At 40.2% G+C, this 17862-nt stretch overlaps 1 protein-coding gene across 1 annotated transcript in view; it reads left to right on the top strand.

The window, feature by feature from the left end:
* The first annotated feature begins 348 nt into the window (after positions 1-348).
* The window catches only part of CACNG4 (calcium voltage-gated channel auxiliary subunit gamma 4), a 110521-nt gene continuing 93007 nt past the window's right edge, over positions 349-17862 (top strand). Inside the window, exon 1 of the mRNA XM_074260568.1 lies at positions 349-945. Coding sequence (XP_074116669.1) covers positions 723-945 — 223 coding nt within the window. The 5' untranslated portion in view covers positions 349-722. The remainder of the gene's footprint in view (positions 946-17862) is intronic.

The following is a 17862-nucleotide window of genomic DNA, read 5'->3' as shown; positions in this document are numbered from 1 at the left end:
GGAGGGGCTAGGGAAAAGGGTTTCTTTTAGGTCCGCTGTCAGCTCCCACCCCCTCCCCTTTCTCTGCTTTAATACAGTCAATGAACCAGAAGAGTGAGTTTGAGGAGGGGGGGAAGAGAGGAGAGAATCAACAACAATAATAAAACAGAGGAAGGAGATAAATCGAGACCCGTAAGGGGGGAGGAGGAAATAGAGGAAGCCAGAGGGGAGAAGAAACAGAAGCGGGAGGTAGGAAAGGAAAGAAGGAGGGGGAAACAGGGGAATATAGGGAAAGAAAAGCGAGAGGAGGGGAGGGAAAAGAAGAGGAGGGGAGAGAAGAGGAGGGGAGGGAAGAAAAGGAGAGGGGAGGAGCCCCCTGGCCGCCAGCAGTCAGCCAGCCCCGCACGCCCAAGCCTCAGACTCCCAGCATCCGAGCATCGGGAGTTTGAGCCCGAGCAGCGCTCGGGGGTAGAGCGGGGAGGGGGCGGTGCTGGTCCCCGGGAGAAGGAGAAGGGAAGGCGAAGCACGCGGAGCGGCGGAGTTGCCAAGGGTCCGGAGTGTCGGTCCGGTGGGACGCGGCCTCGGGAAGAGGGGCTTGATCTCTGCCCTTCTCCCCAGGGCACCTCTGTCGCCCCCCCACCCCAGCCTCAGTCAGTGCTCTTCCCCCGCACGACCTCCGAGCGCCAGGAGAGGGAGGTAGCGTCGCGGGGAGGGGGTTCGGGGCAGACTATGAGGCGCCCACCATGGTGCGATGCGACCGCGGGCTTCAGATGCTGCTGACCACGGCTGGAGCCTTCGCCGCCTTTTCCCTCATGGCCATCGCCATCGGTACCGACTACTGGCTCTACTCCAGCGCGCACATCTGCAACGGGACCAACCTGACCATGGACGAAGGCGGCCCGCCCCGACAAGGAGTCCGAGGCGACCTCACGCACTCCGGCCTGTGGCGGGTCTGCTGCATCGAAGGTACGTCCCGCCCCCCACCCTCCTTCCCGGGCCGGGCTGGGGAGGCCGGGGGGCCGTGAGGAGGGGCAGCAGCTGCCCCTCGAGCCCCAGGGAGGGAGGGAGAAGGGCTTGGATGGAGCGGCACACAAAGAGGAGGGTGCCCCCAAGTAACCAAGTCTCTTCGCTGTCCAGATGGGACCCGCCTCTGCTCTCCCAGGTGGACCGAACCTCCCTTCTCTGGTCACCCCCTCCTACCCAGAAGCGTCCCACTCCCCTTCTTCCTACCCCCCTTTCTCCCGACCCCCACCCCCCGCAACACACACGCTAGCCAGAGGGCTCCTGATGTGGTCCAGTCGGGTGGTTCCGAGTGGAGGGGCCGGGGGGAAGACGAGAAGAAGGGGTGGGGTAGAAGGAAGAAGAAGAGAGAGGAAAAAGGGGAGGGAAGGAGGAAAAAGAGAAAGGGAAGAAGAGAAAGAGGGAGGGGGGGGAATAGGGGAAGGGGAGAGGGTTGCTTGGCAACCAGTGTCTGTGCAACTGCTATGGGAACGGGCAATCGTCGGGAGGGGCGGATAGGGACGAGGACGGGGGGCTGGGAAAGCTCGGGGCCTCCGGTCATTCTTTGCTCTAGCCGTTCCCTGGGGCAGACTCCCCCGAGGAGGATGCAGCCAGGCGGGCAGCTGGGAGCACGGGCCGCGGCGACTCTGTTCTCTGGGGCTGGACGTGTGCGGACCAGGTACCAACCACGGAGCCGCACGTCTGCCGGAGCCCTTAGCCACTTCTCAGGGGAGGGTGGGGGTCCTGAAGGCCGGAGTATGGGAAGCTCTCCCAGAACTCAGAACCTGGAAGCAAACCCTCCCGCCCCTTAGCCTCGTGGCCCAACAGGGACACGGGTGACTGGGACCGTGATGGTGGCGGTGACCACGTCCCTCGCCGGCGGTGTCAGGAAGCAGGCCGTGGCGGACGGACCGAATCAAAGCGCACGCTCACGTGCTTACATCCCGACAAGCAGGACTAGGACTGTGTCTGTAGTCGGTCCTCCGCTCGGGACAGGGCTTCTTCAGAAGTCAAAACCGATGCCCGTCCTCCCCCAGGCCTGAAACTGTGATGGGGGTCGAGTCAGGCAGCAACCGCGGAACAGAGTGAGAGAGGTGAGGCAGGCAGAGAAACCCGGGGAGCTCCCCTGGCCCCTGCACTCCCCTGGCCCTCACTACCACGCAGTCTCTGGACCAACTCAGCTGCGGCAACTTGAAAGAAACAGGTGGCGGTTTGCAAACAGCATAGGACGGGACATCCTAGGAAAGTGTGTGCCGTGAAGCCGGCTTCCTCCTCGCAAGACTGGCAGGACTGTGGCAGCACTGAAGGGCTTTAAGCCGTGTCACAGAGAATTTTGACTGCCTTTCTAGTCTATTTCAGAATCTATGTGATGGCTTAGGAGGTTCTATCTAACCTGAAATTCTTCCTGCGATGTAAGCCAGCAGATAAAGCCTTTCAGAGGGTGGCTTGATGGAAAGGTGGGGAAAATGAAAAGGATTCTCAGGGAGAAGCAACCGTGTGACTTTGGGCCAGTCATTTTCTCTGTCTCTCTGTGGGTGTGACTGTGTTTGTGTTTCTGTCCTTGTCTCCCTCCCCTCTGTCTGTCTGTCTCTCTCTCTGGGTTTCTCTCTGTCTGTGTTTTCTTTCTGTCTCTCTGTCCCTCTCTCTTTTTCCCTGCCCCTACAACGAAAGAATTAGCCTAGATGATCCCTGCGAGATCCTGTTCAACTTTCAGTCTAGGAATCTATTATCAGGCAATCTAGTCTGGAAAATCCAATAAAGAGGAGACTGATGCTGCAAAGTTGATTCTGTTTTCAACAAACATTTATTAAAGCAGCCTAGCCCAGAGACAGGAATGCTGGATTTAGGGTCAGCCGAGGCCTGCCTTTGAATCTCAGGTTTTGCCACTAGACTTTTGCATGGTGGGATAAGTAACAACTTCTTGGGCCTGGGCTTCCTCCTCTGCACAAGGAGGAAGTTGGATTAGGTGATCTCTAAGGTTCTTCCCAACTCTTATCTCTCTCATACCTACACAATAGGCACTGAAGTAGAGTGTTTTCCTCTTTAAGGATGAGCTAGAGCTGTCAGTTCCAACTTCTTCTGAATTCTTTGAAATTATTTTCTCATCTCTAATCCTGTCATCTCCTACTCTTCTCCACCTACTTCTTTTTCCATTCCTCCTCCCTCTTCTCCCCTCTCCCACAACTTACGTATTAAAAATGCACTTGGTAACTTGCTGCTTAATGCCAGGGCTAAATAGAGTCTTCAGGTAATACTAAGTATGAAATCAATAGTCCCTCAAAGACTTGGATAAACAACAAAGATGTAGGATCAGGAGATTCTCCCCCTCCTTCCTCTCTTTTGAAAAATACCATTCCTTTTATGAAATTGCTCAGTTCTTAAACACCTACTCTTGTAATCCAGAAAAGACACCCACGTCACTACCTACCACGAGCACCTGAGATCTAAACACATGAAATATCCCCATTATCCTCATACTTTTTAAATACCTTCATGGCAAAAACAAATCTCAAAAGCTATACCCACCCCACCAGGAATAGAAGGATGCATGGGATCCCAGATGTGAAACTGGAAAGGACCTTACAGATAATCTAAGCTAGCTCCCTTATTGAACAGACGAGGAAACTGAGGTCTGGAAAGGCTAAGTGATTTGCCCAAACAGTGGTAGTCAGAATTAAACTCAGCCGAATTTGACCAAATAAGTCATATGCAGCTGGGCATCTAGGTGGCACAGTGGTTAAAATGCTGAACTTAGAACCAAGAAAGATTTTTCCTCCATTCAATCTGGTCTCAGACATTTCCTAGCTAGATAACCCTGGAAAGTTGCTTAACCCTATTTGCCTCAGTTTCCTGAGATGGAGAAGGAAATGGAAAACCATTCCAGTATTTTTTCCAAGAAAACCCTAATTGGGTTCATGAAAAGTCAGATACAATCAAATATAACTGAATAAGAACAACATAAATTGATAAGTGGTACATTGGATAGAGTGCTGGGCCTGAAGCAGAAAGTCTAATTTCAAGACTAGCTTCATACACTTAGCATCTGTGTGATCTTGGGGATGTTACTTTGCCTCTGTTTTCCTCATCTGAAAAATGGGAATAATACCTACTTCATAACATTGTTATGAGGCTCAACTAAGATAATATTTGTAAAGTGCTTAACCCAATATCTGCTAAATAGTAGTCACTATGTAAAGGCTTATTCCATTCCAGGTCCTGTAATGGAGATTTAACTGTCTTTTCATTGTAACATGTATGTCAAGCAGTAACATACAGGTGAACTCTAACATAGGATTCTCACAACTGATAAGAAAATGATTAGTTCTTTAGATAGGATAAATCTACCGGAATTTTTATGTTAATACCTCAGTTTCATAGCTCACCTTCTAGTTAAGGAAAGGATGGGAGAAAGCACTTAGAAATTCCTTCTATGTGCCAGGCACTTTGCAAATATTACCTCATTTGGGAATATAATATGAATCGTCTTTACAATAGCAGGGACTATGGGGAAAGGAAGTCCCACAAAATAAAAATTGAAAATAACTTCCATAGTCTAATTGGCTTTTCCAGAATATTGTAGCTCATACCTTTATTTCTCCACACGATTAAGATTGATACAGGCAATTTTGGAGTTTTTTATATGTGATGTTAATTGGGACAGCTCTTAAGTTGAGGTTAGCAAGATGACAAAAACAAACACAGAAAAAGAAAATAGTGAATTACCTTTCTGGGCTTTAATCTAGCTAAGTACGCTATGCTATTTCTCTGCTATAGAGCCACCTGTCCAAAGAAACAAGAGTCAGATTTTGGGAGAAGGAAACATTTGGAGATCTAAATGTTCATGCAGGTTAGCCATCTTTGAAAGTGTTTTTCAGAATTCCTCATTTTCCCGGTGATCACTGGGCTGATAATTTCTGTTATTTCCCAGCAGCTTTATCTTATAAAGACATATCTAAAAAGCAGACATGCCCACAGCCAGAGGATTCAACTTGTCTGGAGTGTTGATGGTGCCATGAATAAAAAAAAACATAAGGGAAAAGAAAGGGGAAGCCTTTTTCTTTCATATTGACCCTGGTTTGTGGGTAACTGTCAAAGATAATGGATTTAAGGCATTAAATCCAAACCAATTATCATTAAAAAAAGAAACAGTTCTAATTCAGAAATATTGCATTGTAGTGCCAGAGAAACTGAGGCAAGATAGAGATTAGAGAGTTTTTTTTTAATATTTTATTAATTGGAGAGTTTAATTGACTGGACAGGACTCTCGTCTCAAAGTATCCAGTAATGAATGGGGGAATGATAAACACTTTTATAGCTCTTCAGACAAAAGAAAGAAAAAAAGCAGGAAAATTAGAAGTCTTTTCAGGATGGGGGGGAAGTTGTAAATTTTTACTAAAAGCCAGAGTCAGGATGTTTGAATAACAGAAGTAAAGATGTCAGTGAAGTATCCAAGATAGTCTTATCTTTTGGAATATTTTAGAGGGGCAGTGTCTTAAATTCTTGGGGGCAGAAGGAGCTAGGAGTCAGGAAGTCTAATCTGCTCCTCCTCTCCCATTGACGATTTATAACCTTAGAGCAAATGGTCCTCAGTCTTAAGGAACCAGGGGGGGTTTACGACTTAAGGGACTAAGGCAGGACAGTTAAGGAAACTGAGATAGAACAATTCAGGGGAACTCAGGACAATGAGGGAAACTAGTGCAGGGAAACTGAGGTAGAACGGCTCAAGGAGATTGTGGCATAACAGCATGAAGCAGCAAATGAAGTACCTAACTATCACTTTGGGTGGAGTTCTTAAGGATTTTCAGGAAATTTACCAATAAATAGTAGGCTCCATTCTTGAGTTATTTTTCACTAGTAGATCCAACCACTGTCAAAGAGAGTCTACCATTAAATATATTTAAGGCTCTGGGAAATTTGTCAGGGTTATATTTTAGAGTAATTAAAATGAGCAACATCAATAAGGAATGGACTCAGATCAAAGGTTGTGTATGAGGTGGGAGAAAAGAGAATCATAACCTTTAGTATAACTTTTAATAGTTTCTAAAAGTTTCTATTAATTATTTCTTACCTTGGGCTTAGGTGAAAATGGGTGGTAAGCTGTGAGGTTATAAAATTTCCTTGTGATAGACTGGCCATATAGCCCAGAAAGATGCTTGGGTTTTTCCCAATTTCAATAAATATACTCAGACTAAGATTCCCTAAAATGTCTTAATACTATACCCAACCCCCACCTCAGATTGGCCTACTTCTCTGGGAACCATGCCCCATATTCTTTGGCATGACACCTAGCACAGTGAATGACACATTAAAGGAACATTATCACATATTCTTTGAGCACCTATTATATACCAGGCATTTTCAAGATACTGGGGAAATAATCACAAAGAAATAATCCCTATTTGTAATGAGTCTACATACTAAAGAAATAATATACATACAAAAATATATACAAAGTAGATATAAATGAGTAAATATAAATATATACAAAGTGGCTAAATACAAGACCATTTGGAAGAGAAGACACCAGCAGGTGAGGGGATCAAGAAAGATTTCATGCAGGAAAAAGTTACATCTTAAAGGAAGAAAGAAACTCTGTAAGGTAAAAATAAAGTGCATTCAAGGAAAATTGGAACAACTTGTAAAGGGATAGAGTGTTGTGTATAAGGAGCAGAAAGAAGGCTAACTTGATTAGATTGTGGGGCAAGGAGTAATGTCCAATGTGACTGGAAGGATAGGGTTGTGAAAGAGAGGTGGGTTGTGAAGGGTTTTAAAATCTAAATGGAGGAGTTTATATTGATCCCAGAGGCAATAGGAAGTTACTGGAGATGATTGAAATAGGAGCCTGACATGGTCAGCTCTTAAAAAAAAAAAAAAAAAATTACAGTGCAAGCGTGTATACTCTGAAGTGAAATAGGGAGAGATATGAATCTGGAAGACCAACTATCAAGCAGTTGTAATAATTTCGGTAAGCAATATTGAGGGTCTGAAGTAAGATGGCAGCCATGGGAGTAAAGAAAAGGGGTCAAACAGTAAGAGATGGTGTGGGAGCAGAAATGACAAGATTTGGCAATTGTTCAGATATGTGGAGTGAGGAATGAATTAGATATTAAGAAAAAATGACATTAATAATTACAACATTTAATGCATGATATGCCACATAAGGAATAGATTTTGGAGGTCATTAAAACCCAGCCATACAATTTTACAGATGATTGTCTTGCCCATATTCCAATATTTCAAGTATCCATAATCTGAATATACAGCCACATAAATAATACTTTCATGCTTGCACCCATTCATCTTGTACACAACCCTCTGGTGTTAAGCTTCTAAATTTAGCTAAATTGGTCATTGAATAACAGACAAAATCCATTACTGGAGGAAAAGCTCAAGCCCTTTCCAGCCTGGGCTATTGGCTCTTAGGACAGTACCCAATGCATATTAGACACATGAAAGAAGTCTGGATGTTTGAATCTAGGCTCTGCCACATAAAGGCAGTTAAATAGTGCAGTGAATAGAGCATATAAGGACTTCTTAAACTTTTTCCACCAGAGACTTCTTTTTGCCTGAGAAATTTTTACACAACCCTGGGTATATAGAAATATTAAATAAGTACATAAATAAAACATTCACTGATAATAAATCATAATTTCATTACCCCCACATTCAGTTATGCAACCCTAGATGGGGTCAAGACCCACAGTTTAAGAAGCTCTGACCTCCCAGAACTCAAGATATCTATGTTGAGCTCTAGTGGAAGACAATTTAGGACAAACATTTAGAGTCATAAGATCATAGATTTAAAATTAAAATTAATCCAACCCTTTCATTTTATACATCAGGAAATTGAAACCTGAAGAGGTAAATTGACTTGCTGAAAATCACACTAGAAGCAAGTGTGGACTTCAAATAGAATATTCTTTCTATTGTACCGCACAGCATCTCTGGCTAATGTTTGTATTAAATTAAATTAATTATATTCCATAAAGCACTAAAAAGAAGAAAAATGACTGGACAAAAGACAGATTTTGTTGTTGGTGGTGTTCAATCATTTTCAGTTGTGCGTGAGTCTGACTCATTTGGGGTTTTCATGGCAAAGATACTGGAGTAGTTATTTCCTTCTTTAGCTCACTTTTCAGATGAGAAAATATAGGCAAACAGGGTTAAGTTATTTGCCTGGATCACATAGCTCGTAAGGCCAGAGTTGAACTCAGGAAGATTATTCCTGACTCCAGGCCCAGCATTTTCTCCAAAGACCAAATGTAATCATGAAGCAACAGCAAGGGAAAAAAAGAAGACTTTACTCTCTGTGTCATCCAAACCCCACATAGAAAGCAATAGGTCAAAAGTAAGGAGAGAAAAGGGGAAAAAATTACTATGATTGGTTAATGATAAATTCACAAACCCTCCCACTTAAGGCCAGGTGCTGGACTCCAGATACAACACTCTATGTACTATGCAACACACTAGCTGCCCAACTGATCTTTAGCGTTCAGTAAATTAAGATCTTTCAGGGGATGTAGGAAAATTGGGACATTAATGCATTGTTGGTGGAGTTGTGATATGATCCAACCATTCTGCAGAGCAATCTGAAACTAATAGCCCAAAGAGCTATTAAACTGTGCATATCCTTTGACCCAGCAGTGCTACTACTGGGTTTGTATTCCAAGGAAATTGTAAAGAACGGAAAAGCACTCACATGTGCAAAAATGTTTGTAGCAGCTCTTTTTGTGGTAACAAAGAACTGGAAAATTAGATGTTCATTAATTGGAAAATGGCTGCATAAATTCATAATGTATGAAGATTATGGAATATCATTGTTCTGTAAAAAATGATGAACAAGCTGATTTTAGAATGGCCTGGAAAGATTTACATGAACTGATGCTGAGTGAAATGAGGAATACATTGTACACAATAACAGCAAGAATGTGCAATCATCAGCTATGAAAACCTTGGTTCTTGTCAATGGTACAGTGATCCAAAACAATCCCAATAGACTTTGGACAGAAAATGCCATCTGCATCCAAAAAAAAGAACTATGGAGATCAAATGTAAATCAACATATGTTATATTCACTTCTTTTTTCTGTTTTTTTTTTTTCTCTCTCCCATGGTTTTTCCTTTTTGCTCTTATTTTTCTCTCTCAACATGATTCATAAAGCAATGTGAATTAAAACCAAATTTTTAAAAAAAAGATCTTTTCAGAAATATTTTATTTTTAAAAAGAGTTAAATCGCCAGGTTCATCAACCTTTCTACAGTAATTTTAAGTCAGAGAACATGGGTTCAAATTGTGATTCTGCCAGCAACCATACTACCTAAGAGGCACAGGTGGATAGAGTGCTAGCCCTAAAATGAGAAAACTTGGATTCAAATCCCATCTTGGATACTTCCTTGAACATAAGACTATGCTATGGTATATTTAGCCTCTCTGGGTCTCAGTTTCCTCATCTCTAAAAGAACTCTTTGAGACTGAGTTTTCTAATCTGTAAAACGGGGATGATAATACATGTGGTACCTACTTGAAAGAACTGTTTTGAGTGTCAAATAAACTAATACACATTTAAGTGCTTTACCCACAGTTAAAAGTCATCTCAGAGGTACTTAGGGATGAGAAGTCTTGGGGAGTCAGAAAGACATGGGTTCAAGACCTATCTCTGATACTGTTTAATTGTATGACCATAGGCAAGTTTCTTTTTTAAAAAATAACTTTTCAAAATAAATTTTCAAAACATATGCAAAGATAGTTTTTAACATTCACCCCTGCAAAACTTTGTGTTCCAATTTTTTTCTTCCTCTCTTCCCCCACCCCTCCCCTAGACAGCAAGTAATCCTATATATGTTAAACATACTATAAACAAATCAGAAGAACGAAGGATAGTCTACCTAGCAGATCCATGGAGAAGGAAGGAATTTATGGCCAAGAAAAGCTAGAGTACATTATGAAATGCAAAACGGATAGTTTTGATTATATTAAGTTAAAAAGTTTTTGTACAAATAAAACCAATGCAGACAAGATTAAAAGGGAAGCAGAAAACGGGGAAAAGCTTTTTATATTCAAGAGTTCTGATAAAGGCCTCATTTCTAAAATATATAGACAATTGATTCAAATTTATAAGAATACAAGCCATTTTTTTTTGATAATTTTTTGAGCCTAGTTCCAAATTGTTCTCCAGAATGGTTGGATTTGTTCACAATTCCACCAACAATGTATTAGTGTCCCAGTTTTCCCACATCCCTTCCAACATTCATCATTATTTGTTCCTCTCATTTTAGCAATCTGAAAGGTGTGTAGTGGTACCTCAAAGTTGTCTTAATTTGCCTTTCTCTGATTAATAGTGATTTAGTGCATTTTTTTCATATGATTAGAAATGATTTTAATATCTTCATCTGAAAATTGTCTGTATCATTTGATCATTTATCATTGTAGAATGGCTTGTATTCTTACAGATATATATATATATATATATATATATATATATATATATATATATATATATTTTTTTTTTTTTTTTTTTCTTGGCCATAAATTCTTACCTTCTCCATAGATTTGAGAAGTAGACTATCTTTTGTTCTTCTGATTTGTTTATGGTATCACTCTTTACGTCTAAATCATAAATCCATTTCAATCTTATCTTGTTATAGGGTATTAAGTATTGTTCAATGCATAGGAAAAATTCTTAACTTCTCAGTGCCCCCTGCTGTGTCCAAGCTCAGGACTTGCCTTACACAGATTCTGAACTTGGGATTTGTAAGATTGTGTGTTTTTTTAATTGATAACTGTACTTAAATATGATTGGCTTCCTCTGCAATCTTAATTATTTTATTTTATGCATTTAAGAATATTTTTCTGAGGTGGGGTACATAGGCTTTACCAGACTACCAAAGGAGTGCATAACACAAAAAAGAATACAGACCTGTGCTGTAGATTAAGACCTTGAAGCTTTTTCTAGAAGGAAGGAAAAAAGGAAGGAAGGGAAGAAGGAAGGAGGGAGGAAGGGAAAGGAAAGGAAAGAGGAAAGGAAAGGAAAAAGGAAAGGAAAGGAAAAAGGAAAGGAAGGGAAAGGAAAGGAAGGGAAAGGGAAGGAGGGAGGAAGATAAGGAGAGATAGAGAGAGGAAAAGAAAAAAGTAGGGAGGAGAGGGAGAGAAAGAGGGAGGAGGAATGAGGAAGGGGGAAAGAGAGAGAAGAAGAAAGGGAAGAAATGCAGGAGGAAGAAAAAAAGGAAGGGAAGAAGGAAATTTTAATGACATTGGCTAATTCCCTTGGAAAAGAAAACTTTTTTTCAACTCTCCCTGCAGAAAGAGATATTCTCACCCTCTAAGGATAGCTATGGTGCAAACTCCTTGGCACCTTCTTTCTAGAAAAAGGGATCTGAGTTCAAACCTTCACTTAGTCATTTCCTGGTTGAATAATCTTAAGCAAATTACTGGGTCTCAGTTTCTTCATCTGCAAAATGGAAATGTTATATTAATTCTGCTCTCAGGCCCCTTCCAATTGATGGGTTCCAAATCACTCTAGCCCTAAATCTTTGGCTTATGACCTTCATAATAGCCTCATAGGACTGACGTCTTGGAATTCCACAAATGGAGTACATTTTCTGCTTGATTTCATGAGGTATGGCACAGGGTAGGGAGTTGTGGGAACCCCCTTCTGGTCAGTGCAGGTCCTTTGTAAATGAATTTACAAACCTGAAAAGTTAAACTGGCAAAAGAAGTTTATTATTAGAATTGAGAAGTCAGCTTTTGCAGGCTGACTTCCTTAGTGTCATGGTCCTGACAGAGAAGTAAAGAGCTAGCAGAGAAATCCTCTAGCAGAGAAATCCTGACAGAGAGGTGAATACGGTCCTATTAGGGAAATAGGTAAGGCAGATAAAGAGGGAGTAACGCTGAAAGAGAATGTTTTTTCAGTGGGCAGAGGATCGAAGCTATGCCAAGGGGAGAGAGAGATTCCTCACATAATTCCTGCTTTTAGGTCCCCTGCAAGGGATTGAGTTGAAGGAAGCTTGTTATATGAGTAGTTCTTGGTGGGGACTGGGAGCAGTTTGAGTTGAAATAAAAATAGAGAATCTTTGAATTGAGTGTCCCTGGACTAATCTCCAACTCAGTAGTGTAAATAGGAGTAGCCCTGGACTCAACTAGTCCCACTCAGAAAACAGAATGAAACCACTTTATCTTGATTCCCTGGGGCGGGTCTCTCAGGGGAGAGCTTCTCTGAGGGAGTTCCCAAGCTTTCTCCCCCAAAGTCTGAGAGAGAGAGAGAGAGAGAGAGAGAGAGAGAGAGAGAGAGAGAGAGAGAGAGTGTGTGTGTGTGTTTGTGTGTGTGTGTGTGTGTGTGTGTGTGTTTCAGGGCTCCCTTTGTCAATTTGAGCATCATGTGAATCAAACACTTCTGATTGTTTTGATTTTCTTGTCATTAGTAATATGCCTTTCTTTTCTTCATCTATCTAATTTCTACCTGTCTTCCAAGCTGTAGCTCAAATTTCAAGACCATCCTCACTCCTCTCTTTCTAACTGTAGACATGCTTAGTAGTCCATGTCATCCAATCCAGGAATTTATAAAGAGTGTTCCAAAGTTTTGCTATTAAAGGTTTACCTCTCTTCAATTGCATTGTAAAATCCTTGAAAATCGGAGCCTGGGAAGTAGAAAAGCCTTGGTGATCATTTGTTTTCATTCTCTTATTTTTACAGATAAGGAGCCAAGAAAGGCATATGACTTGATTTGGAGCAAGGAATATTTTGTAGTTTTCAGTTATGATCACATTTGGACTTTCTTGGCAATGATATTGAAGCTATTTGTCAGTTCCTTCTTTTACAATTCATTTTACAGATGAGGAAACTGAGTCAATGTCAAATGGCTTGCCCAGAGTCACATAGCTAGTAAGTATCTGAGACTGGATTTGAGCTCAGGTTTTCCTGACTCCAGGCTGAGCACCCTGTCCATTGTGCCACTTGGGCAGCAAGGAATATCTGAGGTCAAATCCTGCCTAAGACACTTACTAGCCTTGTGGTACTGGAAAAATCATTTACCTTCTTCTCAACCTCAGTTCCTTCATCTGTAATGAGAAAAAATAATAAATTCTACTTCACAGGATTGTTATGAGGATTAAATGAGATAACATATAAAACCAAAACATAATTGTGCCTTATAAATGCTATTATTATAATTCAAATCTAGATCTTCAGTCCTCAGACCTGATGTTCTTTTCATATATAACACCGCTTGACATCTTTCATAGTATTAAGCATAAAATAAGTGCTCAATAAATTCCTGTTGATTGACTGGTGGTAATTCATCTGCCCTGCCATTCTTCCAGCAGAGGATAAATCTGTGTCAAGAGATGGGAAAAAAAATTCCTACACTGATGTCCAGACTTGGTAGCTGAGAAAATTCAGTTGTCAAAAAACTTTCAAGAATCCTCAACCTCTGTAGACATCATCCTTAACCCCCTGACCCCAGGGAAAACAAAAGTATGTCCAGTGATATCCAAAGCTTACCTTACATTAGCTGCTTTTCAGAATGGGAAAAACTTTCACTAAAGCAATCATTTGTCAGACCAAATCCAAGGGAGGTGTCACCAAGGTCAGTTCAGCCTTCCTCCTGGTTTACAGACCTCAGGGGTCTGAAAATACAGGCAACTGAGGGATCGCCCAGTAACATTCAATCCTGTTAAGAGCATTAAGCTGCTTCATTCAATTCCCAAAGGCAGAATTTCCAAGTGGCTGCTAGCGAAACATTAAATAGAAACCTTGACAGATCACAATTAGGATGTGAAATAGGATCTAGCCTGAAGGTGTATTGCCCCTGGAGCAATGAAACCCACTATACAATGTATTATCTACACCCATTTGCTGGCTCAATAAGTAACAATGATCGTTACAATCTGCCATAGGCTAAAGCTACGTGGTCACCCAGAGAAGCTACAGAACAGTGTAAGGATTAAAGAGAAGAAAAGCAGTAACTGAATAGTACTTCTCTGATGTGAGAGCAATAATGAAGCTTGTAATTCTTCAGTGCCTTAACATGCTCCAAGAACTTTTCTCACAATAATTATGTGATATATGTAGCTATAAGCCCCATTTTATAGATAAGGAAAACTGAGGCTTTGAGAAGTTAAAAGGTTCAAGATCATACAATTAGTTATAACTGTCAGTGATAAGGGCTTATGGGAAATTATCTCAAAATCTGACTGCCCAAAGAAGTGCATCAGTATTGTATGTCGATTTCATGATGGCTACTTATCTGGTTTCTAGATAATGAATGATACTCTCCCATTTTCCCAATGTCTGAGACAGGATTTGAACTCAGAACTCTTGGTCCAATGATCTATCTATGATGTGACAAAGTATGCAACAAGTGTCGAGCAGATGTTTTAAGTACTTCATACATGCACAATTCTGGTACTAGATCTGGAAAGCAGACAGATTTTTAAAAATGAAAGTCTCAACCTTATAAAGCTTTTATTCTAGAAAGGGAAGTAAGAGGGACACAGTCATGATGCAAATGACTAGGACTATGGTAAATATATTAAAATAAGACTAATTCTGAGGGAGGAGATATTTTAAAAGGCTGGAAAGTTGAATTGAGCTTTAGAAACTGAATAGGTTTTTAAAGGTGGCAGTTTTGGGAAAATCATGCCAGAGCTATAAGCAAAGACATGGAGATAGAAAAGTCAGAGAGTGTTTGTGGAAAACTGTAAATAGTCTAGTTTGAATGGAATGTAACTTGCATTCCAGGGATGCAAAGAATGTAACCTTCATCCAAGGAAATAGAGAGGATGGGTTCATAGACTTCGGTCTGGAAGAAGGCTTGGAGATAATCCTTTTCAACTTTTTCATTTAATAGAACTGAAACTCATAAAAGGAGAACAGCAGCTAAGTGGGGCTTTAGGTAAGGAAACTGAGGTCCAGAGAAGTTACATGATTTGAACTTAAGGATGCCAGGTCATGAGTAACAGAGTAGCAATTTGAACTCAGGCTCTCAGAATCTAAATCCAGTATTTTCTATGGTACCATGTTGCCCCCACACTAGTCTTGATTGATTGGCTGAGGAATTGTGACTTTTTTTGAAAAACCACAGGGAGATGATGAAGGTTTTTATATAGGAGAGTATCATTATCAACACTGTATTTTAGGAGGATAATGATTGTTCTTCTTGTTGTTAACAATAGCTAGTATTTTATATAATGCTTTGTAGATTGCAAAGTGCTTTGTGTGAAATAGTTCAAGCTCCTTCAATATTTCAGTGAAGCAGTGACCTAATTGCTGTGGGTTATTCTTTCTTTGGTACAGTTTACAATCTATTCATGCCTTCTCATTCTGAGCAAATCTTTTCCATATCTATCTATAAATCCACCCCCCCTCCCCATCTTCCAACACAATGGAAGGATTCATTTGGTTCTTTTAATGTTTTATGGATACTCTCTATCTTGGATAGGCACTGCAGATATTGAACTAAATCCAAATCGAAAGAGTGAATTGTGTTTTAACACAGCGGAAAAGTGGGAAAGTTATTGTGAAGAACAAATGCAATCTTATATATAAAGACAATATATAAAAATCACTATGTAACCCTTACACTTTTATATATATACATATACATATACATATATATGTATATATATATATATATATATACATATTAGCCATTAGTAATAGTATTGCATATAATGCTTGTTGATATATATACTTTACCCTATTTCTTGCCAGAACATTATCAGTGCTTGCATTCTGCAAACTTTCTTAAATCTACAATGCATTTTCCCATTACCCTTTGGGTGATCTGCAACCATGATTCTTCTGAGATTACAGCATCTCATGATTTGCAAGCATATAACATCACTGGAGAAATTGTGACATTAAGAAGATGATTTTTCGAGGCAGGAAGCAGCTTAGAATGATTAAAAAGTAAAACACTATTTCCACAATGTGATCAGCTCTGCTCTCCTGCTACTTTCACATATTTTTACATATGCAGCATCTATATGTTATTTGTTTCCAATGGGCTATCAATTGAATGCCATAACATGAGTGATGTACATTCTTCATTTCTTTGGTTTTTCTTTTTTTCTTTTTTCCTTTTAGCATTGCTAAGCTGATCTGTTTTGAGTGATTATAGAGCATATTGAGGGGGTATCAACAGTATTCCAGGACTTGATGTTGTCAGCACAATGTTATCTGCAAATAGTAACATCTGGAGGACCTGTTGGAAAGAATTCTTCCATTTGGACTTTGGACAGAATATTCATGACTGAGGAACACCTTTAGTAAGCATCTCTCCCAATTTTATGCCTCACTTGATGCTGACACTCAGAGGGTCATAGAAAAAAAATCTCCATGGAATCGTGTATAATCTTACCATATGGATGAGAAATTCCATGTTTAAAGAGAGTCCCCAAGGATGTATCTTGCTCTGCCTCTTCAAATGGGACTTTGTAGGTACAAATATTTGTACCTCTAGTTTATAGATAAGAAAATTGAAACTTGATAAATTGCATAATTTACCTATGATCATAGGGAGAGTAAGGGTTGGAATCAAATTCTGTTCTCCCTAACTTCAGATCTAAAAGAGGAAGAAACTGAAGGCATTTTCAATATTATCTCTGCTTTTATCTCTGACCCTAGCTAGTCTTTAGGCAACTCACTGAATTTCCTTTCCCATAGGTATCATATGGAGATACTCATATCTGTCCTGCCTATTTCATATAATCTTAGAGTTAAAAGGAACCTCATCTCCATCCTTCACTCCACTGCTAAAAAACAATCTTCTCTACAATACATCTGATGTGTTTATTTAGTCTTTGTTGAAGACCTCCAATATGGAGGAACACATTATCTTCTGAAGTTCCCATTTCCTTTATTGATGGTTCTCATTGTCTAATCTCCTAAAGTTATTAGATTCAATGATTTAGTGCACAACTTTTTAAACTATGGTTCAAGACCCCATGTGAGTCTTGCAACTGAATATGGTTTTAATGAAATAATGATTTATTATCAGTAAATGTTTGATTTGTATATCTATTTTATATACTTATATACCTGAGGTCCCATAAAAATCTCTCAGGTGAAAAGTAGTGAGTAGAAAAAGTTTCAAAAGCCCTGATTTAAAAGTCAAAAAGATCTTATAGATCAGAGATTCTTAATTTGGGGTCCATTCCCTTTCATAGAAGTCCATGGATAGATTTTAAAGAATTTGAGAGCTAGAATTGGGAAAGAAGCTACATTTTAATTTTCAGTATATTTCCCCAAAAAAATTCTGAAAAGGGGTGCAGAGGCTTAATCAAATTGCTAAAGGAAGTCTATGACAGAAAAAAATTAAGAATCCTATTTGAGATAATTTACTTCAACTTCTTCATTTTGCTGAGAAGGAAATAGGCTTGTAAGGCAATTTGCCCAAGGTCTCGCAGCTCCTTAGTAGAAGAGCTGATACTAGAACCAGTTTCTAACACCAAATTCAGTGTTCTTCCTTCTATACCAAGATAGAGGAATTCTATGGAACAGCTAAAGTGTTCTACAAATGTGAGGAAGTATTCATGACAGTGATTTCAGGTGGATTTTTCCTTTGCATCCATCTCTTCATTTTTTTGATCTGCATCATCTCAGTTTGACATCAAAATAAAACAAACTGTAGCAAGCAGAGGTAGGCTGTCCATTTGAAGCAATTTTTAAGGGTGTTGTCCCAAGATATCTTCCCTACCTGATCACTGCTATTCAGAACCCTTTAACAGGAGATAAAAAATATTTCCTTCCACACTATGACAGTGATATCACAGATCCCCCTGGAACTCTAGTGAAGCTATAGACCCCTTTTCATAATAATGCTTTTAGATGCATAAAGTGAAAGAAAAAGGATTACCAAGGGAACCCATTATATCAAAATAAACTTTTG

The sequence above is a fragment of the Sminthopsis crassicaudata genome, chromosome 4 (assembly GCF_048593235.1).
Source record: "Sminthopsis crassicaudata isolate SCR6 chromosome 4, ASM4859323v1, whole genome shotgun sequence".
NCBI classification, from domain to species: domain Eukaryota; kingdom Metazoa; phylum Chordata; class Mammalia; order Dasyuromorphia; family Dasyuridae; genus Sminthopsis; species Sminthopsis crassicaudata.
Note: the sequence above shows the minus strand (reverse complement) of the source record. Positions and strands in the feature narration are given on the sequence as shown.